Here is a 27259-nt window from a genome sequence, read left to right as displayed (position 1 = left end):
TTGTAATATACGGTTGACAAAATTCCTCGGGTCATTAAAAGAGAAGTAATACATTTTAGCAAGTGTATCGTCTTGTATGATACAGAAGAAAGATATTGTGTATCATATAGTTGCATGTCAACTTACGATGCATCGGTGCACCTACTGGATTCCATTCTAAAACAAAGGACAGCCTATTTTGTCTGGCAGACATGTAACATATCTTGTTGTATAAAGACCGTACTGCTATCTACCAAATAAACATGCCAATGATACTGTTGTAACTATGTACAGTTCATTACGAGCAAGTGAAATATTTTGACAGCCAAGGATGCAAATCGAGAATTTCCCTGATTCCTGTACATGATGATGTTTCTGTTGGAATAGACATCATAATGTCTTCCCTCTGTAGCCTAAAAACCGATTTCATTAAAATGCATAACATTGATCGTCATGCATCAGGAAGCATTGGCCCAGGACCAGGTTCAAAACACAGCGCCAATGGGTCGCCATTTCCAGCCAGGCTTTATTCCGCATGTGCCATCAAAAACAATTTATCAGCTCACAGATAATACATTGAATTGTGTTAGCTTATTTTGAACAGCGTTATAACAGTCAGCACTTTTATCAGTTATGTACAGGATAAATCTTCTCCAAGTCATCAAAAGTGGTGTTGTCATGCCCAATGAAGCCTGTCCGTCCTCACCTCAAATTGTTATTTGTTTGGAGTCATCTTGGCGCCAGAATTACCAACATGTAATATATACTCAGCACTAACTCCATGCATGATTTGCCACTGAACAACATTTTCAGAATGTCTTACCAAATTTGACCCTGTCTAGTTAAGCTACTCCAATGTAGTAAGATGTCAGCTAGGCAACATGCTCAAGAAGAAAGAAACAACTGCCATGTCAGAGTTGAATTGCTATTTTGCATATCACATTCAGTGAAAACCCTCAGTGATGAGGTATTTGGAGTTACAAGTAGAACTACAGGTGCCAGCCTTTGAAGCTGATCTTTGCTGCTTTTAAGAAACATGTTTCTCTGGAAGATTCATTATTATCATTTGTTAAGTTAAACAACCTATTTTCACAACCCAAAAACTTCAGATTTAGCTTTAAGATATGCATGAAGAAGCTCATTAGGCATAATTCCAATGCCTTATTTGGAATCCCGGGAAAACTTTCACGTATTCTCTTCAAAATTACCTACAGTTTTAATAGTCAGTTACAAATGTTTTTTTAAGCACTAGACATAGGATGTGTAGACTCATTAGTTCTGTAAACCCCCTGCCATATTGTTTACCTCCCCTGATTAATGGGTTACACTTCACATCTGTAGCAGAAATTTATGCGGATAACTCAGTAAAAAAGTGGAATACAACCTCATATGTATGAGTCAAGATGTAAGAAGTCATCAAGAATGTGATCCTGTCAACAAAAAGAATGTCACGACTTCTACATCTTCAAAGTTGAGGAATCATAACTGCAGCATGTGCTAAGCCAGTGCTTCCAGGCCAACATGGCCGGCATGGAGAGACCCCTGGTTGACCTGAGGGACATCCCAGCAGAAGAGTGCCAAGGACATAGAGTGAGTGAAACCAAAGTTACTAACTTTACACTTAACAGAGAAAAGGCGCTCAAAAAGAAAATAGACAATCTTCAAGATATCAGCAAAAATGTTTCTCTTGAAGATGTATGCTGGAAAAACTCTGACAGATGCTGTAATGTTGTTTTGAGGACTGACTTTTTTGAAATATATAGACAAGCAATTTTCCAACTATACTGGGTGTCAAGTGAATCGGACACACATATCCATACAGAATGGAAAGAACACAGAGACGAGACAGGGGCTATATGTGAAGATAAAATTATTGTGTCTTTCTTTGATTCAGTATCAAATCAATATAAGAGATATGGAACCCTGCATATCTACCGGACCTCAAACAGGCTCCAATTCCAGGGAATAGGAGCAAAAGATTGGTACGAAAAGGAAGTCCCCAAACTCATATCACTCGTGGATGACATTCAACAAGGAATCATCTCAAATCTACCAACACTTATGGCAGAAGAGGATAGGAGGACATCCCAACTTGTGAGGGTCAGTGCTGACAAAACTGAGATTACCCCACAAAAGAAAACCAATAACATGACCAAATCAAAATCATCAAGAAAGACACAGGATTTCGGAAGTATTTTGACCTACCAGCACTCTGTGAACTCACTGAAAGAGTCTTTCACTGCACAAGAAGCTCGCCTTGAAGAACACATGATGTCAACCGAACAACTAATCAAAGACAGTTCTATTCAAACAGGCAACAGGACTAAAGCAATTGAATGTGACTGGGCTGGTAAATTTGAAGATTTGTTTCTAAAATACACTAAAATGGAAAAAGAACTGGAAATGTTAAAATCTGAACGTATTTCAGATACCAAAAGACATAAAACCATGCAAGAATCCATCACAAAATTAAACCACAGAGTCCAATCCCTGGAAGAGAAGCGTTCTGTAACCCCCCTACCTCCCGAAGACACTGAGATTACTATGTTGATCGGACAACTGGCCTCTCGTATTACACTCATAGAGGACAGAGAAGAAATCATCAACAACTCATCACCTCATCCCAAACCTGCACCCCCTGTGACCTCGGATGGCCAAGCAGTTGAAACAGAGAGCAGCATGCCTCAGCAACCAACTTCACCCCCCAGTGCTGACTCAAGCCCCTCAGAATTCACAGTAGTGAAGGACAGAAGGCCAGTGAAAGACAAAACCTCACAGCAGGAGTCATCACAGAATGATAGAAACACCAGAAATGGAGGGAAAATCACTACTAATGCACAGGAGCAAATGTTCAGAGTAAACAGTCATGTAAAGACTGTGTTCATAGGAGACTCAGTCTTAAGATTTGTAAGGCCACACCTCCCAGACTCTCATCATTCAGCAGTCTTCAGTTTCTCTGGAACAACCACTGAACAACTACTCGAAGAACTCAATAAGTTCAAAGTTAACCATTCAGTGGAGACATTGGTACTTCATGTTGGTGTAAACGACTGCTGGCTTCCACCACATTTCTCACTGGACCAAGACAAATATGAAAAATTGATAATGAAATGTCAAAATGCATTCCCCAGGGCAAAGATACACTTGTCTCTGATGGTGCCAAGCTCCACACGTGGAATGTTGTTCCAGTCCATTGCAAAAGGCAACGATACAATAAGACGTATTGGACAGAAGTACAAACACAACGTTATTAACCATGACAGTGTGTTCATTACTGCCTCAGGAGCTCCTAAGAAAAACATGTACCATGATAAGGTCCACCCAAGCAAACACAAAATCCATCTTTTCGTCAATTCCTTTACGGACAACATTTCGTTGATGATACCGCCAAAACTTGATCGTACTAATTTTCCACCTCTGTCATCGAACTTAAGAGATATACAAGCATCCAGACCTCAGCCTACAAGTCATCCAGTGCATCAGATCAGTGACAACAACAACAAACATCACCATCATTCCCAGTTTGGAAATGTAAATCCTGATCTAATGTTACATCAACCCCAGGAATCACAGCAACCCTGGCAGATACAGCTGCTGCCCCCTTATCATACATCCCATGACAGCAGGAATGGACAACTGAGACCACCTCCACCTCCTGGGCACCAGGTACCACCCCCATGGCCTGTCCCCCCACAGATAGGACCAAGCGCTCAACTGAACCCGTCCATGGACCCCGCCTCCATATGGTGGTCATCGCCACCATCACAACTACAAACAAGTGATTCAGCACAGGACATAATCCGCAAACTCCGTATGTGCCTCTCTGGAGTTATTTGAAAAGAGTGATGGAGTATATTTATTCTCCATATTGGTTTGATGTGCCATCAACTTTCTGTGTTATATTAACACACCTTACTTTCATGTATCCAAGGATTATATCATACCATCCTCAAGTGCCAAATTCCATGTGGATTATATTCATAATAATACCAAAACAAGATTGTACAATGCATATATGATGACTCTCCTCCGGACCAACCTGGCAGCTCAGCAAACCGTGCTTTTTCCTGCCTGTGCCACATTAGGCTATATTTTGCTTTGTTTTATTATTCTGTGAATGATGTATACCCAGTGTGATATGAACTTTTCATTTTGGAACATACAAGGACTCCATCATACAAAAGACAATGATTTGTATGACAAACTGAAAAACTATGACTTTCTTGGTTTAACTGAGACTTGGGAGAACCAAAGTGATGTTTGCTTTCATGGATTTCATACCATTAGTGTATCTAGAAAACATAGTTTTGGAAACAGTAGTCGAGGTGGAATAGCCTTCCTCTGTAGAAACGACCTTAAACACCATGTAAATGTGATTTCATCTAGCCTTTTTTCTCTCTGGGTGAAAATAGATAGAACATTATGTTGCACCAAGAGAGATATTTATATAGGTACCATCTACATACCGCCAGAAGGGTCCTCATTTTGGACAAAATGCAATATTGATCCATTTGACATCCTCCTTAAAGAAATAATCAAATTCTCTAATTTAGGTGAGATCATTTTGGGGGGGGACTTTAATGCCCGTACAGCGTGCGAGGATGAATGTATTGATAATACAAACATAGATCACCTGCCAGACCTACCCAGTGATATAGCCTCAGACATACAAACCCCAAGATGTAGTCTTGATGTTAAAAGCAATAATTATGGGAAATCGCTCCTTGATATAGCCACATGCTGTAAATTAATAATATTAAACGGGCGAACTATTGGTGACAGACTTGGCAACTTTACATGTCACACGTATAATGGTCATAGCGTTGTTGATTACGCGTTAGTCACAGAAGGAATCTACCAAAATATTTCATATTTCAACATAAAACCATTAACATGGCTATCAGATCACTGCCAGCTATCCCTTAAACTTTCAGTAACCACAGATCAACTCCCTAAAATGAACAAAAACATTAATAAGGCCACAAATGTAATCTTTACTAAATACAGGGGTAGTAGACGCTGGCATTCCAACAGCCACACATGTGTTAACGATGCTACCTCAAACTTCAATATTCAAACTGCCTTAAACAATTTTATGTTAACCTCCAGTCCAAAAGATGGTTCTGAATGTGAAGCGCTTGTTGATGCCTTCTCTGATATATTACAAACTGTCAACAAATTGTCAACAAAACCTTGCAAAAATAAATCAAATGTACCAAAAAACCAATGGTATGATGCTGAATGTAAAGCGGCAAAACGTAATATGGAACAAAAATATCAAGAGTTCAATAAAGAAAGCAATATATCAATTAAAAATAGGGCTCTTGTATCCAAAAAAGAATACAAGAAGTTACTCAGAAGAAAACAACGTATCTATAAACAAAATCACATTGAACAGCTGGAAACCCTGTCAAAAAAGGAACCCAAAAAATTCTGGAAACTATTAAATAAACTTAGAACCTCATCCCAAAAGGAATCTGTTTATCCTGATCCTGAGGAGCTAACAAACCACTTCAGGAATATTTACAACACTAAAACAAAAATATCTTCTCTGGATCCTCTACAAAATTCTTCAAGACATGGAGATATACATATATGTGACGGTCTTAATAAACCAATAACAGCTAATGAAATTCTCACTTGTATAAAACAATTCAAAACAAACAAAAGTCCTGGCGAAGATAACATAAGTAACGAACTTTTAAAATCAATATCTTGTTCATTGATAGACCAATTGGTTAAACTGTTTAATGACGTATTAAATAGTGGTCACTTTCCACAGAGCTGGGCAGCCTCGGTTGTTACCGCATTACATAAGAAGGGTGATAAGACTGACCCTAACAACTACAGGGGGATTGCACTAAGCAGCTGCTTAGGTAAGCTATTCTGTAAGGTTATTAATGAAAGAATAATGGAACACATGGACAAAAATCAATTACAAGACCACTGTCAGTCTGGATTTAGGAAGGGCTACCAAACATCAGATAATGTATTTGTTCTTAAAACATTAATAGATTCTACAAAAAGTAAAAAGAAAAAACTATACACTTGCTTTGTAGATTTTCAAAAGGCCTTTGATTCAGTTGACAGATCACTACTCCTAACAAAGGTATTATCAAATAAAATCTCAGGAAACATATTTAAAATAATATCATCACTATACAGTGATATCTCTTATAAAGTGAAAACTGACAAGGGCATTTCACAATCCTTTAAATCCAACATTGGGGTACGACAAGGGTGCATTTTGTCTCCCACATTATTTAATATATTCCTTAATGACCTTCCACATTATATCAAATCTGATAGCAATAATATAACACTCAATGGTTTAAACATTTGTCATTTGTTGTTTGCCGATGATTTAGTTCTATTTGCCGATTCCCCCCAAAAGCTACAAGTGTTACTTGATGGACTAAAGGTATTTTGTGCCACAAATAACCTAAAGATTAATAGTGACAAAACAAATGTTGTAGTGTTTGGACAATCAATTAAAACAGAAGAAAAGAATACTTGGACCATAGGTGATACAAAAATACTAGTTACAGATAGTTATAACTATTTAGGAATACGCTTCGAAGCAAATGGTAAACTTAAAAACAGTGCTAAACCTCTCTTGAAAAAAGGCCTAGGGGCCTACCACAAGCTTCAGTCCACCATTTTGAACCAAGATATACCAATAGCTCTTGCTTGCAAACTATTTAAAACATTAATCGAGCCAGTAATTTTATATAATAGTGAAATCTGGGGTATAGAATCAATCCTCCTGAACAACTTTGATTCATTTATCCCCGAAAAACTGCAGCTCAAATTTTGTAAATCCATATTAGGTGTCAACAAAACAACACATAACTGGGCAAGCCGAGCTGAACTAGGACTCTACCCCCTTATCTACACAGTATTAATCAAAATAGCAAATTTTTATCACCATGTCTGTTCTTCCAAAAACATAATACTTCAGAACGCTTTTACAGAAAGTACATATTTGGTGAAAAAACGATTAGGATGGGTTTACCAGCTAAATATATTCTTAGGAAAACACAATTTGAGTATTTCAGCTTTGCTTTCACCAATATTCAAAGAGACAATCAAATCTAAATTCAACTCCCTCTTCAAGGAATCTCTTCAAGATGTAAATACAACAAGAGGCACAGGAAACAAACTTAGGACATATAGGCTAGTTAAAAATGAAATAAAATTAGAACCCTATCTCAGCAACTGTAAAGTAAAAAAATATCGAGTTCACTTTTCTAAACTAAGATTAAGTAACCATAAATTAAATATTGAACTTGGAAGACACACAAAGCCACCAACCCCACTACATCAGAGGCTATGCTCTACATGTTCAATCATTGATAACGAAAAACATTACTTACTTCATTGTATTAAACACACTCGAGAAAGAAATATACTATTTGAAAAACTATCCAGACAAAATGTAAATGTAAATGTCCATAGTCATGAAGACAAATTATTTCAATACATCCTGTCAAATAATGAAGCAGTCAATATCAACTGCATTTGTTTCCACATCTATAATTTCAAACTATAAATACCCCCTCATAATCAACCGTCGACATTTTATGTATAAAATATGTAATATTGATTATTTTGTTTTTGTATGTGTCTACAGAAATGTAGATTATGTTTGTCTGTATATATGTATATATAAATCATAATGTCTTGTCTTTTAAAATTGCATCTGTCCCGTAATGGAACGTTTCTGCAATAAATATTATCTTATCTTATCTTATCTTATCTAAGTGTTTGCTGGGGACAGAGTTAGTTAAACGACTCACATGGGAACCTTGGCGCTCATACCCCTAATTTGAATTCAATTAGCTGACTGTGGCCAGTTGCTTTGTTGTATTAAGTTTATGTGCTACACTGCCCTTTGATGATATCTCATAAAATGCTTTCCTGACCAGCTTCGTTAACTATACCTGTGACAGATTGACAGGATTTTTCATGCAGCCTGCTTATAGAGGTGTGTGTGGTACTGTATGGAAATATATTGAGGTAGTCTGCACTGGTGATGTCAAACAGAGTTCATGGTTTATTGTGACTGGCTGGCTGAAGGAAGGGTCAGCTTCCCTTCTTTGTCAACACTACCCTGTTTGTAAAGCCTGGAATTTCCATAGACATTTATCTTGAGCTGTCTTGGGTATATTTCTGGAAATATTTATGTGTCTGTGGGAAGTATCCTATGGAGATTTCAGTTAGTGTGGAAAATATGTTTATGTTTCTTGGATTAATCTGAAATCTGACTTTGGTTAGATTCTATCAGTCCTGTTATCATGGTCAGCTTTAGGGCAGCCTTGGTTCTGAAGTATCGCATTTCAAGACATTTTCAAACTGTTGATAGGAAATGATAGGAAAATTTAGTTAATCCTAATGAGAAGGATAAGAAATAAACTTCAGTTGTATAAGCAGCATACATAGTGCTGGCATGTCTACTGGTTCATTCAAGTGAAGGTGATTTAACAAAATATTCTGGGGTAGAATAGGTCTTCAGCAACCCATGCTTGCTGTAAAAGGCGACTATGCTTGTGGTAATAGGCGACTAACGGGATCGGGTGGTCAGAGTCCCTGACTTGGTTGATGCATGTCATCGTATCCCAATTGCGTGGATCGAAGCTAATGATATTAATCACTGGACTGCTGTCATACAGCTTGAATATTGCTGAGTGCGGCGTTAAACAACAAACCAACCAATTTAACAAAATAAAGTAATTTTATGACACGGAACAACCTGTATGAAATTAATTGTTGACTTGTTGGATCTTAACGCATGATGCTAATGATCCTTAATACAAGTAATGGCAATAGTTTAACTGAAACTTGTTTCTTATTAAGAAATCCATTATTAAATACCTTTTGCACTGTGTCTCAATTATGTCTCAAGTTGATAGTGCAAATATTGCTTTGCGGCAGGTCTGGCCAATTGAGACTATTTACATGGCAAATACACCAAGACATAATGTTAGATAAAAGATTAATTTTGCCTCAACTGCCGAGGCAATGATTACACAATGGTGACAGGTCCAGCCCAGATTCTTATATGTTGGAGAAACTGACCTTTTGATGTACCAAATCTTGTGCAAACAATTGATTAGATTGTGGAAAAAATCCCATGAATGTGGGGAAGTTAGTTTGTACAGGTGGTAGACCTTCGGATGTGTTGCGGTCTTGGAGGACGACTCCCGCTCTCTCGTCCGTCTATAGGTGAAAGGAAGAGTGCCACTTTTACATTAATGATACAGGAGAAAGTGCAGATCCCTGATGAACACCACATTTATGAGTTACATACTGAGGCAGGCACACCTTATTTCCTGCTTGTTTCTAGCAATATGTTAATTTTATGGTCTGTATTTTATGTTCCTTGCATGTGTAGACAGATAAGATTGTACATAAAATTTTAAGCTTGAAGCCATGACCTTTTGATGAAAAAAATATTTTAAACTTTATTGCTTAATCGTATTGACTAGTTCCAACTTAATCATATTAGCTAGTTCCAAAATATTTTTTGTGTTTCATTGATGTAATTTAGTATCTGTTTAAAACATGCTAGGATGCGTACAATATTTGACATTGTTTCATATGGTTTGTTGAAAAAATATGATAATGATGCAGAAGTAGATGTATTAGTTTTTAGCATTATCATTTATATTTTTCTGGATATCATAGTTACGAATCAATGCACTCATTTACCACATGAACAAACAACATATACGTTGTTCGTTGCTTCTTAATGTAATAAGTTTATGAAGAGTGAATTATTGGTGTACTTTCCCAAAGATATTAATGTTTCTAGATAAGGTATTTATGGCAGAGGGCCGACTGGAATGCCATTATATGTCTCTATATAGGAGACTTTGATAGAATGAGTGATATGAATGAATATGGGTGCAGTCTGAACTCTGGGTTAAGTTTTGCTAAGCAATGATTCCAGCAAACCAGTTGGAAGATAAAGAGACTTTGCTTTTATTGGAATATTTTACAAATAACACAGTATCATTTTACATGATTTTACATAGGAAATGCACTAGGTAAACTTTCATTCTTTCAGGCAGTTTCTTTCCTTCAGTGAGTTTTTCATTGTCTGTAAGGGCTCTATGTCTACACATATGGCCTCCCTCCCCAGTGGTTGCTAGTTTTCCACAGGTAGCTAAATTCTCAGCCCCTGAGTCACATTCACTTCCTCTTTAACAGTATGATCCCTGTCTCTTTCTTATCAGAGTTGGCCAATGAAGCTTGGGGAAGGGGGGGAAATGGCAGTAGTTGAAAATGCTTGAACCTGTGAATGAAACCACTTGGATTTTGCTATCTGGAGGAGGCTGCAGCAAAAGGCCAAGCATTGACAGGGATGGGGAGTTTATCTAATTAAGCTGGTGATTTAGATAAGGGGAAATTTGGCCTCAGCTCATTTGAAAAAAATGAGGAAACACCCATTTGGTGCAGGGAACTGGAGGACAGGTACAGCTTACACTGCAGTACACTTTCCTAACTGAAGTTGCACTTTCTGATTATCTCTAGACCAACAGCTGGTATTGGTAATTCTCTTTCTGCAAAGGGAAACTGTTGCACAGTTAATGTCTTTTCGCAGGTAGGGGTTTCCTGTTTCATTGAGATGCTTACTATATACAGAGTTGGGCAACTTCAAGGTTATAGGACAGATCTGATTTGTTTGGAGCTCTTTTTGTTCAAATCGAAAGTGCTTTCACAGGAGTTGATGACTTAATGCTGTCTGTGGTTTTAACCCCAGCTTCAAAAACAGTTACCGTATTCGAAGTAATAAGCGCTGAGGGCGCTCTCAAAACTAGAAATAGGGGCTCTTATTAGAATGGTATTTTGGTGGAAAAAAAGATAAGATGAATTTCGTGGTTTATGCTGACAGCCTGAAATGTTTATATACGACAGATATATTTTTCCAGAATTTATTGCCCATAATTAAGGGTGCATATAACACACGAGTGCGTATTATACACGAATAAATAAGTCTTGTGTACATTGATCAATCGGAAGGGGTGCTAATTGGGATTGTTCACAAGCCAATATATTAATAAATATCGCCGTGGGCGCTTATTAGAGCGGGGCGCTTATTACGTCGAATACGGTATGTGTTTGGTGTGAGATGACAATAGCCTTTGTGGCTTTCACTGGAAAATAGAGAAGGTACAGCACATGAAATGAAATTTGATGCGATCATATCAAGGCAGGACTTCCTCGGCCATATGGTCGGTGTTTGTGTGAAAGTTTGAGAAAAAATACTCAATGAACAAGGCTTTCTTGAACAAAGCCAAGCTGTGCAAGGTGACAGTCACATAATGACCCGGCCACCCACGGGCGGCTTCCATGGGAAAATATCACAGCCGACATAGACACTGTCATAATGCTGACAGGACTTTGTCAATAATTACAACCTGGGCCTTGTTCATACCAATCTCTTCCATATCAGCCAAATGTCAAACGATGCAAAACACATTTCCACACTAGGAGCTAGCACCCACCCACCCACAAACCAAAATGGCATGACAGGACTGACATTTCTTCATATTGTCGTTGTCATGTATTTCGTAACATTAACGTGTGATGATCTGGCCCTCAATCAGTAGGTCATTTACATCATCACAACTGATGACAGAAAGGAATGTGTCGTTTGGGATAAATATAAACTTTCTGTTCATGTTGTTTTGGTTAATTTATTTGTTTGTTGGTTGGTTGGTTGACGCCGCACTCAGCAATATTCCAGCTATATGACAGCGGTCTGTAAGTATTCTAGTCTGGAACAGACAATCCAGTGATTGACATTATGAGCATTGATTCAATCAAAAGAGATACGATGACATGCATCAACCAAGTCAGCGAGCCTGACCGTCCGATCCCATTAGTCGCCACAATCATAATGGCCTTTTACGGCAAGCATGGGTTGCTGAAGACCAATTCTACCCAGAATCTTCATGGGTTTGTTTTGATTAATAAATTCATGAAGTTATTTCCATTAATCATGTTAATGTATTTGAACTTTTTGTCTTTTGAACATGAATTGCTTCAACAGCTGAAATGTATAACATCATCCACAACAAGCTCTTGCCATGGTTATCTTGGAATCTAATATAACATTACCTTTATACAAATAATTGAAGTATATAACTTTCAACCCAATGACCTGTTACTGAGATAATGAATAAATTGAAATGTTAATCTAATTTTGTTGTGGAGGCCATGTGTTAGAGTGTGATAGACTTGCCCTTTGACCTGCCAGTTGCCACATCCTCCACTCCTGATATGGTCAGTGTCGTGGCTGGTGCACCAGGAGAGTCTCACCACCGCTCCATCACACCTCCATCATGCTCAGCTGCTGCTGCTGCTGTTGGCACACCAATAATTAGGACCCGGTAATAAGATGTCAATGTTCAAAGTTTAAATTAATATGGTCCTTGACGTTATCAATAATTAAGGGTTGTGAATTCAAATATTATACCCACAAAACTCAAAAGATCCCAGGACCCCCCTTTACTAAAATCACTGCTTGTGTGCAATTGCTCCCGATCCACAAACATCGCAAATTATTTTGTGTATTACTTAGTTGATTTTGTTGTGTTATTCTTGACTATCATCCGGAGCAACACATGATGTTAACAAGTAGTGGCAACACATGATGTTAACAAGTAATGGCAACACATGATGTTAACAAGTAGTGGCAACAATGTTAACAATTAATGGCAACACATGATGTTAACAAGTAGTGGCAACACATGATGTTAACAAGTAATGGCAACACATGATGTTAACAATTAATGGCAACACATGATGTTAACAAGTAATGGCAACACATGATGTTAACAATTAATGGCAACACATGATGTTAACAAGTAGTGGCAACACATGATGTTAACAAGTAGTGGCAACACATGATGTAAACAAGTAGTGGCAACACATGATGTTAACAATTAATGGCAACACATGATGTTAACAACTAATGGCAACACATGATGTTAACAACTAATGGCAACACATGATGTTAACAAGTAGTGGCAACACATGATGTTAACAAGTAATGGCAACACATGATGTTAACAAGTAATGGCAATACATGATGTTAACAAGTAGTGGCAACACATGATGTTAACAAGTAGTGGCAACACATGATGTTAACAAGTAGTGGCAACACATGATGTTAACAAGTAATGGCAACACATGATGTTAACAAGTAGTGGCAACACATGATGTTAACAAGTAATGGCAACACATGATGTTAACAATTAATGGCAACACATGATGTTAACAAGTAATGGCAACACATAATGTTAACAACTAATGGCAACACATGATGTTAACAAGTAGTGGCAACACATGATGTTAACAAGTAATGGCAACACATGATGTTAACAAGTACTGGCAAACAATGTTAACAAGTAATGGCAATACATGATGTTAACAAGTAGTGGCAACACATGATGTTAACAAGTAGTGGCAACACATGATGTTAACAAGTAATGGCAATAATGTTAACAAGTAATGGCAACACATGATGTTAACAAGTAGTGGCAACACATGATGTTAACAAGTAATGGCAACACATGATGTTAACAAGTAGTGGCAACACATGATATTAACAAGTAATGGCAACACATGATGTTAACAATTAATGGCAACACATGATGTTAACAAGTAGTGACAACACATGATGTTAACAAGTAGTGGCAACACATGATGTTAACAAGTAGTGGCAAACAATGTTAACAAGTAATGGCAACACATGATGTTAACAAGTAATGGCAACACATGATGTTAACAAGTAGTGGCAACACATGATGTTAACAAGTAGTGGCAACACATGATGTTAACAAGTAGTGGCAACACATGATGTTAACAAGTACTGGCAAACAATGTTAACAAGTAGTGGCAACACATGATGTTAACAAGTACTGGCAAACAATGTTAACAAGTAATGGCAACACATGATGTTAACAAGTAGTGGCAACACATGATGTTAACAAGTAATGGCAACACATGATGTTAACAAGTAATGGCAACACATAATGTTAACAAGTAATGGCAACACATGATGTTAACAATTAATGGCAACACATGATGTTAACAAGTAGTGGCAACACATGATGTTAACAAGTAGTGGCAACACATGATGTTAACAAGTACTGGCAAACAATGTTAACAAGTAGTGGCAACACATGATGTTAACAAGTACTGGCAAACAATGTTTACAAGTAATGGCAACACATGATGTTAACAAGTAGTGGCAATACATGATTTTAACAATTAATGGCAACACATGATGTTAACAATTAATGGCAACACATGATGTTAACAATTAATGGCAACACATGATGTAAACAAGAACTGGCAACACATGATGTTAACAAGTAGTGGCAATACATGATGTTAACAAGTAGTGGCAACACATGATTTTAACAAGTAGTGGCAACACATGATGTTAACAAGTAGTGGCAACACATGATGTTAACAAGTAGTGGCAACACATGATGTTAACAAGTAGTGGCAACACATGATGTTAACAAGTAATGGCAACACATGATGTTAACAAGTAATGGCAACACATGATGTTAACAAGTAGTGGCAACACATGATGTTAACAAGTAAAGGCAACACATGATGTTAACAAGTAGTGGCAACACATGATGTTAACAAGTAGTGGCAACACATGATTTTAACAAGTAATGGCAACACATGATGTTAACAAGTAGTGGCAACACATGATGTTAACAAGTAGTGGCAACACATGATGTTAACAAGTAGTGGCAACACATGATGTTAACAAGTAGTGGCAACACATGATGTTAACAAGTAAAGGCAATTTTCATTCAGAGTCACGAGGGCATTGAACCTGCATGTATGTTGTGTGTCCGATCTGAAGTGACACGTCAGTGATGTTACATGCCATGTACAACCCCTGGCTTTAATTTAATGTGTTGTATTTTCACAACCCTTCAGTGTTAAGCAACCAGTAAGCAAGTACATGTGTCATATAGACTTACATACAGATTTCAAATACCATTTCTATATAGTTTTTTTCACTCCCCATGTTTCAGCTATTTCTCTACTCAAGAGTTAGAAATTTAATTGCTGTCTCATGAAACCTTAATGCATAAAACTGCATGAAAGAGAAATGAAAACGGTAGACAGCAATATACAAGTAATCAATTTCTGTGAGTGTCATGACCTCCACATTAGTAATGCTGGGAGGTTTTATTTATTTCACCAATATATCAGCCTGAAGCAGTATTGGTGTTAGACAAGCTAGGGTTGTTGAACATGCATTGTTTGAGAGGGGATACCTGGCTAGACAATCAGCTCATCACAAGGACAAGGGATAGAAAAAGTTGGCAGTTTTATTGCACCACAGACAGATTCATTTGCAATGGATGGTCTAATGAATCATCATGCCGTATGCTTGGATTAGGTATCAGGATTAGTTTGTATGATTGGCGGGATTGTTGTGTTATTGATGTGTTTGACAGTGATTTCTTAATTGATTTATTATTTAAGTATGAGGAGGTTTTGTTTGAAATGAGGGATTGTTTTCAGGTTAACAGAACAGGCCAATGGTATAACAGGGGGAAAGTATTGAGGTCCTTCTTCTTGTCAATGCAGATTAGGTTTTAATATTTAGATACTTTTTTTAATTCTGTTTCAGCGATATCAAGATACTGTACAATCTATCACAGTTTACCATGCTATGAACCATTATTATTTTTAATATCAAAAACAAAAACAGTAATCAATTCCTGATAATTTAGGAAGGACTAGTGACAATTCCTTGTGGACTACCACTTTTACCATAACACACGTGGAACATGCACTCTGTAGCGGGTTATTTCTGTGGACTAATAAGAACAAAAAACAGATATATCCTTTTTTCATAAGTAAATATAATGAAAATGATGGGGAGTGAACATGTTTTAAACAGAGTGCTTATGCATTAGAGTCCATTTTGGTTGGACTGTAATTGTTCCCAATAGAGCCAGACGAAGGCAGCTCACTTGTTCCAGATAACAAATATTTATTTCAACATTGATAAAATGACATGATATTCTCAGGACCATCAATTTTTCTTAACAGACAGCGCCACAAACCTTTTTGACCACTTTCAGTTTTAACCGATCAGTCATTCTTCTCACAAACGTCCAAGCTCTGTGACTTTAGTGGTTTGTAATAACCTCAGCAGCGTGTGACAACTGGGAGTCTGGGCATGAAACATCGTCATTTTATCACGTAATGTTACTTTGTCATTGTTGTCACTTTTATTAATGACAGCCTACAGTTGTCTATTAGGGTGAGAAGAAGAATATGGCCCCTTCAAGTCATGTGTGACAGCTGTGGATAATGCTTGGAGTCACTAACTTGTCAGGATTATGCTCTGGTAGTCTGTTCCTTCCATTTACAATGTCACATAAAACAGACATCAGGCTGCTTCAAGTAATGATTTGTTTGTCAAAATTCAAGCCTATTTTACCCAGTTTCTTGTTGAGGGTAGTTTGACAAATTAGTCTTTTTAGCTTATGATTAAGAGCTAAATAATTTCTGTATTCTTATTCATTAAAGATTTTATTGAAAGTAAATTGTTGTTTGAAATAGGAAAGTTATTCCATGACATATTCACTTTAAACTATTCAGATGAACAAATGATTAATTTGTAGTGATTTTGCTGGGGACATTTTCATGATTTCAACAAATTTGTACTGTACATTCTGGAAGTTCATTACCAAATTTTGGGGGCACGGGTGGCCCAGTCGTGTAAGGCGCCGTAATTCGCTGTGCAGAGTTGCATCCCTTGGACACGCCAGAAACCTATGATTGTGGGTTCGAATCCCGGTTCACCCTGATTATGTTTCTAAGTTTGTCAGCACCATACCCGGGCTCGTGGGTTTCACCCAAGTGGTAAACGTCTGAGGCCTGCATCAGTTCGGGCTTTCATCCCCCATTAAGCTGACACACTGTGATATAACTGGAATACTGTTATTAAGCGATGTTAAATTAACCCATCACACTCACTCGCATTACCAATTTTGAAAAATATTTCCATGACTTTTTTCGATTACAATGATTGTCCTAGAAATGGCATCAGTCTGAAACCCAGGTTTGTCCAGCCTTAGATAACCACCCCTTTATGAAGTGAGGCATGTAGTGGCTTCATGATAGGTAAGTGTTCTTCAGATCAATGTTGTTTTTAATAACACCTTAGAAACACATCATCAATTATCCTCTCAAAATGGTATTTGGATAATTATGTCAACAACATTGATATCAGGATTAATAATGCATTTGTGTTGCTGAAACGATGAGGAATTTCACTGTACATTGCCAAATTGAAAAGTCAATATATCGACTTTATTGAGGACATCAGAATAACATCAGTGACAATGACAATCATATTTTCAAAAATGGTGCCTTTTGGTATACTCACCCCAACAGCATAAAACTACCTTAACACTACCATAACACTACCATAAGACTACCATTTAGTCTGTCATACAGATCCTGAAACAAATATATCCAATACAGCCCATGCAAGTCTATAATTATAATGTTTGGCAAGTCTAGATTACTGCAGTATCAGGATGAAGGAAGTCTCTTGGCTCCTTTTTGTTATATTTTGTAACTATAATTTAACAACTGTAAAATTCTGTAAAATATGTTCATTTCAGAGACTAGATGTTAGTCTAACTGCCATTCAACACTGCCATAACACTGCCATAACACTGCCATTTAACGCTGCCATAACACTGCCGTAACACAACAACACTACCATGTTTGAAATTAAATATGAAGAAAAGCTGTTCTTGTCATTACCCTTATGTTCAAGGTTTAATTAGCATCAAGTCCCCCCCCCAAGTTTTAAACACTGCTATAGAATATGAGGATGGAACACTGAGGGGGTGGGGGTCTGTTTGATCCGTATCTACCTGCTATCAGGGCAAATGAGGTAACAGCTGTACATATATACTGTATGTACAGTTCACGCATCACATGTTAGTCAATAGGTGAGTGAGGTCAGTCCAACAGCACCGACACACGTGGGAGGTCGGCTGGTACAGCAGCCTATAGCTGGCAGTGACCATGGCTTGTGTAACAGGACTTTACAGGGCACATAGCCATAGCATGGAAACAGGTAGGATACATACTAACACACTTCCTCAAGTTAGGTCATACTGTTATAATGTACCACTGAGCTTGTTACTGTGGAAGATCAATTGAGCCTGTGGTGAAGCTTATAATGAATGACCTGTTGGATGATGGCTGTTCATTTTTCAAAGGGATTGGCTGACAGTGGCTGTGTCAGATAGTTAGTGTGTGTGCGCTTTGTTTCTTTCTGAAATATTTTTGACTGCCTTTGACCATTCACAAAACTCTTTGTGAGTGTTGGAATACCAGTGTCTTTGGGTCATGCAACATTAAACACAATAGTAGTCAGTCTTTTGAGCATAAGCAGTGTTAGAAATTGGCACTAGTCATGGAGTCCATTCGGAATCCCCTTAGTTAAGGTATCATGAGGACTAATTTGCCCTTTTTAGTGGCTTTGCTATATGTTATGATTATAAGGACTAGTGGACGAAAACTGTTAGTTTCTATCGCAGATTAGTCTGATTCTTGTCCAATGTGTTTAGGTCTTGTAATAATAGTACTGCTATTGATAGTTGACATATTAAGACTGCTGAAATAAAGGGAAAAGTTTGGGCTGTTGGAAGAATACTGGCTGGAAATCCTTGTACATGGAAGTGGCAGTTTTGTTAGTTGATTTGTATGGTTGAATGTTGTATACACTGGATAAGAGAAGGGTTCACTCTAGGAATTTTCTGTCATGGGCCCTTTATGTGAAAATGTCATATATTCCAGAGGTACACCCACACTTGCCCATATACAGCACCATGTTAAAATGCCCCATTGTATTTGAAAATGTGGGCCTTTTTTCAAGTTTATGGGCTAAAAACACCCAAGAATTATCCCTGTAATTATAAAACACAATTTAACGATAACAATAGAAATAAAACACTAACACTAAATATTAAAAAGCAAACCCTTTTTATCTGTAAGGTGAGTTATCAGAAGTTAGTACAATGTAATTGCGGTGAGGCAGTAAAATGGTAATGGTGTTAGTTATCATATGATTTAGAAACATCTTGTTGAAACCTGTTATGATACTTTTATGAAATTTGATTTGCTGAAGATTCCTTGGCAATGATGGCTTGATTGACAGAAGGAAATGCAATGAAACACACACCTGCTGGGAGGTCATCTTCATCATCACTTCATCATGTCTGATGCTTTCAACTTATTGCCTAAATTATCACACAACACCTGTTTGAGATTTTCAGAAAGACGTTTTTCAAAATGAAACTAACTAAATATATAGCATTTATGCACCAAGGTGTTAACATAGGAAACATTTTGGCATAAGATCACTGCTTACCGTATTTCCTGTAATAAGCACCCCGCTCTAATAAGCGCTCACGGTGATATTTGCTAATATATTGGCTAGTAAACAATCCCAATTAACACCTCTTCCGATTGATCAATGTACACAAGACTTATTTATTCGTGTATAATACGCACTCGTGTAATATATGCACCTTTAATTATGGGCAATTAAATTCTGGAAAAATATATCTGTCGTGTATAATACGCATAGACTCTTCTTTTGTATCATTTCAGGTACATAAACCTAGAAATTAACAATCTTTCAACTCTGTTTTTTTTTATACCAAAGTTATATTCCAATAAGAGCTCCTATTTCTTATTTTGAGAGCACCCTGGGCACTTTTTACATCAAATATGGTTTTTGTTCAGGATAAAATCTGTTTATGAGATGTCAATAAGCAGAGTGAATTATGTTAATGTTAAGATCTGAGACAGTGTTTTAGTTTTCAAAAGTCTTTTTGTTCATGGATGCTTTAGTTTGATGGTGAATTTTCATTACTTGGTTCTTTGATGAAAGATGATTTCTTTTCCTCACCTATGAAGTGGTTGTGAAGCTTGGTAACCTTGGTAACCTCAATCCATGTTCCCAGATGGAACCAGAGGGGGAATTTAACTGCTGAAACACTTTGTGTGTCAAGGTGACATTTTTGTGGGAGACTTAAAACAGATCTGAATCTCATACAAACATGGGAAGGGAGGAAGTTTCTCAGACTAAAAACACTTTTTTCATGCCCTGTTTTCAAAATTTGTTTTCAGCTCTGAGAAATTCGCTTTCAAGATCAAATGTCACATGATAAGTTCTTGAAGAAATCCAGCCCTAATTCCCATTGCTGACAGACTTCAAGAAGGCAAACCAGATTTAGGAACCAGTTGTGCACCAAGTTATGATCTAGAACTGGTGTGCATGTAAATTTGCTATGACATTCCAGCGTTCCTGTTCCGGATTAGGGGGCATTCTGTTCTCCGTGTAATACAGGAATTTCAACCAATTACGTTATCAGCACATTGAGGCAGTGTGATTGTAACTTTATCTTTGGTTTGCATTACATAATTAGCATATAGCGAAAAATGGTTCACACTCTCCAATGTTGGATTTCCCAGCAAACAAGACTGTGTGCTGATGCATTATGCTGTCAGCCTTTAGGTGTATTTCAAACACACCCATAGTGAACTGTGACATTATTTGTAAATTCTGTAATCATATCTATAAGGAAGTTTTTATGTTCACAGAAAGGGATTTAAGAAAAAAATATTTCATTCATCATCAGGACTGGTCGGCAGCCATGTGGCCGGCCCAATGCGTCACTGGTCACTCAGAAGGGTGGGCTTTGATTCCAAAATGTGTGTGCAATATGTGAATCCATTCCTGGGGCATCTGCCTCATGGTTGCTGTATTGATGGAAAAAACCCTGTGTGAAGCCTTTTTGATTACTTGCTCACCTACTCACTCATCTAACCAATCATTAGTTCCCCATCCTCATCCCCTCGTAGAACCACTCATGATATCAATCACTGGATTGTCTGGTCCAGACTCGATTATTTACAGACCGCCGTCATATAGCTGGAATATTGCTGAGTGCGGCGTAAAACAACAAACCAACCATTCATTGGACCACCAACTCTTCATCACACTAAATCTTCAGCACATTCACTGAACCAACCACTTGTCAAATAACTCAACCAGACATCTCCTCTACACCACTAACACAAAATTCTTCAAAACACTCACTATTCCATTCTCTCCTCCATTTGCAACCCATCCACCTGTCCAAATATATTGCCACACAAATACACCTCCACTCATCCATCCACTCCACATTTCACTATTGGAACCACACATTTACGTACTTACCTATTCAACCACTCTACCACTCACACAATACTTATCCACTCATCCATCTCCTCCACCACTCACTCTTCCAACCACTGATCCCCACTCTGACCCACCCACCTGTCAACCACTCTACCACTCACACAAAACTTTTCCACCAACTCCACCACCCACTCATCTACACACTTACCCACTCACCTGCCAACCATTCTACCCCTCACTCAGTACCCTTGCATTCATCCACCCACTCAACTAACCTCTCTTTCCAAAATTACCTTACCGCCTCCGTGGTCTAGTGATAGAGCATCCACCTTGAGAGCAGAGGGCCTGGGGTTTGAATCCCGGCCGTGTCAACCCAAAACATTCAAAGATGGTACTGGTTGTTAACCTGTCTGGCGCTTGGCTTTTAGGGACTGAAACAAGGACTGGTCGGCTCGGAGTCAGTGTACTGTGTCGGAGTGGAGTATTCATGTTAAACTGCAGCATGGTATCTCAGTGGACTAGCACTATAAAATCGGCATCAGTCCGGACTAGTACAAGCAGCCACCCACATATGCATGCACGTTGCTACATAAGTGCAATTATCTTTGACGCAACGTTAAACCCCATTTCGCCTCACCTCACCAGAATTACATCTCTTGAAGCAGGGTATTTCACATGTCTATGCAGTGAAGTTTAAGAAATCTTTGATCACCACAAGCATGATCCCCAAGTCTAGTGAGTTTTTAGGCTAAGATAGCCCGAATGTAGGAGTAAAATCTACCACTAGCATTTTAGTCACAGCCTTCAAAATCTATTTATCCCCATCAAATTATTTTGGAGTGATACTGAAGCCCATATGATCCTTATCTGAGATGGGGAAAAAACAGTTCCTGGCGTAATGTACATTTATTTGTGTACACAGAGAGGGAAGGTATCAGTGGTCCAGCAAGTGTCTGTTTAAGTAGACCAGCCTCACACAAGCAGCACGTTGTTAAATCATTAATGACAAGATAAAGTCAGTTTGACCCAAATGCCTGCTGATGCTTTGAGGGTGTTTTGACTCTGCCAAGGATGAAGTTTCTCATATCATATCAGCATCCCTTTCTTATCAACTAAATGATGGAAAATATTCACTTGCCCAAATTGTCACATGGTTGGAATTAATGAGACTGTGTACTGTTCATGGCCTACTGTATGATCCCTGGATAGAGGGGCACAGGTTAGCCTATTGTCTAAAGCGTTTGCCCATCACACCAAGGGTCCAGGTTTGATTCCTCACATGGATACAATGTGTGACGCCAGCCTTGATATTGATGAAATCCAGTCCAGTCACCCTTGCAAGTCGTGTATACACTTATCAACAACAAAAACACATGGCAGTCTGGTTGCAGCTCTTATCTTTGTAGACCGCCTCCGTGGTCCAGTGGTAGAGCGTCCGCCCGTAGAGCGGAAGGTCAGGGATTCGATCCCCGACCGCATCATACCAAAAGAGGTTAAAAGATGGTACTTGTTACCCTGACTGGCGCTCGGCATTAAGGGGCTAAAACAAGGACTGGTCGGCTCAGAGTCAGTATACTGTGTCTGAGTGGGGTATTCGTGTTAAACTGCGGCATGGTATCTCAGTGAGCTAGCGCTATAAAATCGGCATCAGTCCGGCATCAGTACACGCACGTCGCTGTATAAGTGCAATAATCTTGGACACGACGTTAAACCCCATTTCACCTCACCTCACATCTTTACTTTGTATCCTTTGTTATGATATCTGGTCACAGGTTGTAATGTCCTGCTATTACTTTTTCGAAAATGTCTGTTGGCAAATTTTATAATGTCTGGTTTGCAAGATTTCAAATTGGACATTTTGCTGTCACAATCGGACAAGTCCGGCGCACAGACCGGTTTCCAGATCCCTGCATAAAACCATACTCACTCCCTGGGTAGAAGTCATACACATTTCTCTCAACTATTCTCTTGCCTTGCCTGTGATTGGTTCTGGCTTCAAAGCGATACAAACTGATTCCCACAAAGAGGAAATAACAACACAGGACATTTGTTTTTGTTCTTAGTACAACATCATGGGAAGTTTGCAATTAAGCATGAGAATAACTTCATTTTATCCTTGTGGGGAGTCTGGGTTAAATTTGGTTAAAATGGATCGGGCACTTGGTGCATTGGTGACTTGGTTGATTGCGTGTCATACCCCGACACCATGGCATGAAGCTCACAAAGTCAGTCACACATTTGTCGGGTCCATATTCAATCAGTTACGGGCTATGTTCATTTTGCTGGAATATCTCTGAGTGCAGCAATTATTTTCAATTGGGCTATTCTTCAAGAAGCAGCCACTGAATAAGGGTACCGTATTCGACGTAATAAGCGCCCCACTCTAATAAGCGCCCACGTCGAGATTTGCTAATATATTGGCTAGTGAACAATCCCAATTAGCACCCCTTCCGACCCCTATTCGCATATAATATGCACCGGTTCCTTCCCCTATGCGCGTATAATACGCCCTCCTGTGTTATATGCACCCTTTAATATTGGCAATTAAATTCTGTAAAACATATATCTGTCGTACATAAACATTTCAGGCTGTCAGCATAAACCACTAAATATATCTCTCAACTCTGTTTTTTTTCACCAAAATAATATTCTAATAAGAGCTCCCTAAAAATAATATTCTAATAAGAGCTCCCTATTTTTAATTATAGAGCGCTTATTATGTTGAATACGGTATTTTAACATCATATGGACCCCAGTGTTTGGTTTGTGTACAATGTATGGGCGTAACCTCGATTAGGGAGGAAGTTACTATCATCACTGACAAAAGAAACGTGAGAACTATGTACAGTATGTTAGTTAATAATATGACGAATTACTCATATTCAAGAGATATTAGATTGGTTTGATGCACAAACAAACATACTGGTATGTTGTGTCAATCGACACTTATGAATGCATCACATGTCACGTCATAAACCTGTGACTCACCATCTGTCTCGTACAGGATTCACTGTGCAGAGTTGCGTCCCTTGGGCATGCCAGAAACCTATGATTGTGGGTTCGAATCCCGGTTCGCCCCAATTATGTTTCTAGGTTTGTCAGCACCATACCCGTGCTCTTGGGTTTCACCGAAGTGGTAAACGTCTGAGACCTGCATCACTTCGGGCTTTCCTCCCACATTAAGCTGACACGCCGCGATGTAACTGGAATACTGTTAAAAGCGGCGTTAAACCCAACTCACTCACTCACTCAATTACATGAATTGGTCTAGCAGTTAATGATGACCCCAATTACACAGACAGTGTCAGAGTTTCAGACAGGCTCTAATACCAGACTTGGGTTAGGAGACACTGTAGCATTTAGTTCATCTTTAAAACGTTAGAACAGCATTTTAGGTTAAGATTGAGCAGGTGTTAAAGAATCAAAATATGAAGACAATTTTTTTGTCCATTTTTTAAGTAAGTGTTTCATGTTTTGAGTATCCTGTTTTGATAATCCATCCTCTTGCATTTACGATAGCTGTACAAGGTTGAATGATTGTGAAATTGCTATCCTATAGTCCTGGGATTGTCAAATTACTTGTCATTGTTCAACATCCTCTTCGTGATTTATCACTTTGTAATTATGCATGATTCACATGTTGGAAGTCAAGGGGTATTCCCCAGTTTCAGTTTTCTGGTGTGACAGAGTGCAGTTCATCGTGTCCAAACTCTTTGTGAATCAGTTTGCAGGTCTGCGAAGAGAATTACAAACGATTTCAAGTCCTACCATGGTGTTTGCGAGAGTTTTCACTGTATGTTTTTCAAATCATGCTGTCGCTTCACAAATAGTATTTGGTTTTTAGTTGTGTGTTACAATTCCAGCAAAGCAACGAGTTAGTTTGGAATTGATTAACAGAGTCGGCTATCTACACTTTCCTATTTGTTATATGCAATGTCGGAAACAACTGATAGTTTCACGGCCTCGTTTCTGAACAAGGAACAGGGAAATTTCACTGTTAGACCAACACACTATGGCTTTTCTCCGTACTGTGAAATGTTGCATGGGCTTGCAACATGTTAACAAGTCAAGTGCCTCAGAAATCCAGACCCTGTTTGTCTGTTTTAGATTGGAAGTTGTGCTGGTTTATGCTTTGCCCACACCCAAGTCTGAGAACAGGAGTCAACACTTTAGAATTTGTCTGAAAAATGCGCAACACTGCACAATTGCCTGTACACACATGACAGTTTTGATCAAGGCTTGTATATTTTGCCAGCTCAGCCACATGTTTGAGGTTAGAGAGACACATGTTTTGTATACCGCAGTGCACACATGCAATCCAACATGTTCAGTTAATCGAGAAGTCAGGCCAAGAGCACATTGTGGGCATGCATAGAAATCAGCATGTATTGTTGGCGTTCGTGCACACGTTCTGATGTATGCCAATCATCGGCTTCCTTGCTCAAGTCAAAGGTCATGTCCAGCATATCCTCCCCAATAAGTATTGCATCTCCTGGGAATTATGTGTGCATTAAATCAGATTTGCTTGTTAATTAAACAAGTGGCTGATGCAGAAAGGTGTTGAACTTATAACAAGATATGTTTTTCAGATGTCAAATTTGAAACATCTTTGTACAAAAGAAGGATAGCATGTTTTAGTGGCTGGCTTGATCCTGACTCATAGAAGGCTTGTGTATCCTGTTTTTGATTTGGAAAAAAGGCATATTTAACCTATGACGTCGGTGTATCAGAAGGATTGTTCCTGGTCATTGCAGAGAATATGACACCAGATGGGTGCAGTGCATCAGCAGATAAGCTGCCTATCTGTGCAAATATGCAAATTAATTCACTATTTGCCAATTATCATTGAGTTGTTTGCGTATAAAAAACACTTAAAAAACAAATTGTTTAACAGCATTGTGGTTAATTATTCAATTTAGTCTTGCATACCTGTATATCCGTACAGGGCCCACTTGCACAAAGCATTCTTAGCGCTACGATGATCGTAAGTCCCATACTCAAACATAGACTTAAGATAAACATAGAGCTAGGATCAATTTATGCAGGTGGGCCAGGGTGACGTTGTACAGAACAACCTTAGCATTACAACTGTCGTAAGTCTATGTTAAGGTATGGGAGATACGATCACCTTAGCGCCACAATCACTTTGTACAACAGCACCCAAGTCTTTATTTAGTGATTGAATGCAAGCTTCAAATACGTGAATTCTACTGCAGTGAATAATGCAAGGAAGCTGTCATGCCTTGATGTGTGTAACTTGGACATATATCTCTGTTGTCTACTTGTAAAATACTCGGGGCAGCACATGAACAGATGCACAAAAGAAGTTGCCTATTACAGCATTTTTAGCAGATTTTTGTTTCTAATTGTCTTCCTTATGTAAATTTTCAAAGTTGAACCCAAAGAGTCCAAATGTATTGAATACACTAACAAATAAATATACCCAATTAGAATGATTTCATGTGAAAAAATACTCAATGGCTCAAAACATTATTAGCAACACTGTGTAGTAATATAATGTGATCACAGATTGGTTCATTCATCAGCCATAAGCATGTGAAGATAACATATCAGATTGTTTAGTATAGATTAAAAGTTAAAGGGAGCACATGTTCTTGTCACCCCAAAGTACCAGGGCATACTGTAAAACCTGGGTGGGGTGGGGTCTTTGGTCTTGGGCTGGGGTCTTGGGGGGGGGGGGGGGGGGGTGATGGGCTGGGGTCTTGAACTTGTTTGGGTTCACATCATATGTTTACTGTCTGAAGCCGAGAATGAAGACGTGACTTAGTGACGCACATATAAACATAGCTGTGTAGGATACAGCTAGAGTGAGTGAGTGAGTGAGTATGGTTTTACGCCGCTTTTAGCAATATTCCAGCAATATCACGGCGGGGAACACCAGAAATGGGCTTCACACATTGTACCCATGTCGGGAATCGAACCGGTCTTCAGCGTGACGAGCGAACGCTTTAACCACAAGGCTACCCGACCGCCCCGGATACAGCT

At 38.5% G+C, this 27259-nt stretch overlaps 1 protein-coding gene across 6 annotated transcripts in view; it reads left to right on the top strand.

Annotated features, from left to right (window-relative positions):
• Positions 1–27259, top strand: part of LOC124117022 (fibronectin type-III domain-containing protein 3A-like) — a 175147-nt gene that overhangs the window by 100793 nt on the left and 47095 nt on the right. The window contains exon 1 of one of the 6 annotated variants that reach the window (XM_046478696.2): positions 18109–18133. The exons of the other annotated variants lie outside the window; for them this stretch is intronic. Coding sequence (XP_046334652.2) covers positions 18124–18133 — 10 coding nt within the window. The 5' untranslated portion in view covers positions 18109–18123. Of the gene's footprint in view, positions 1–18108; positions 18134–27259 lie in introns of those variants that run through there. 6 annotated transcript variants of the gene reach the window in all.

This window comes from Haliotis rufescens, unplaced genomic scaffold (genome assembly GCF_023055435.1).
Source record: "Haliotis rufescens isolate VD_foot unplaced genomic scaffold, xgHalRufe1.0.p SCAF_9, whole genome shotgun sequence".
NCBI classification, from domain to species: Eukaryota; Metazoa; Mollusca; class Gastropoda; order Lepetellida; family Haliotidae; genus Haliotis; species Haliotis rufescens.
This window is presented reverse-complemented; position numbering and strand designations above follow the sequence as displayed.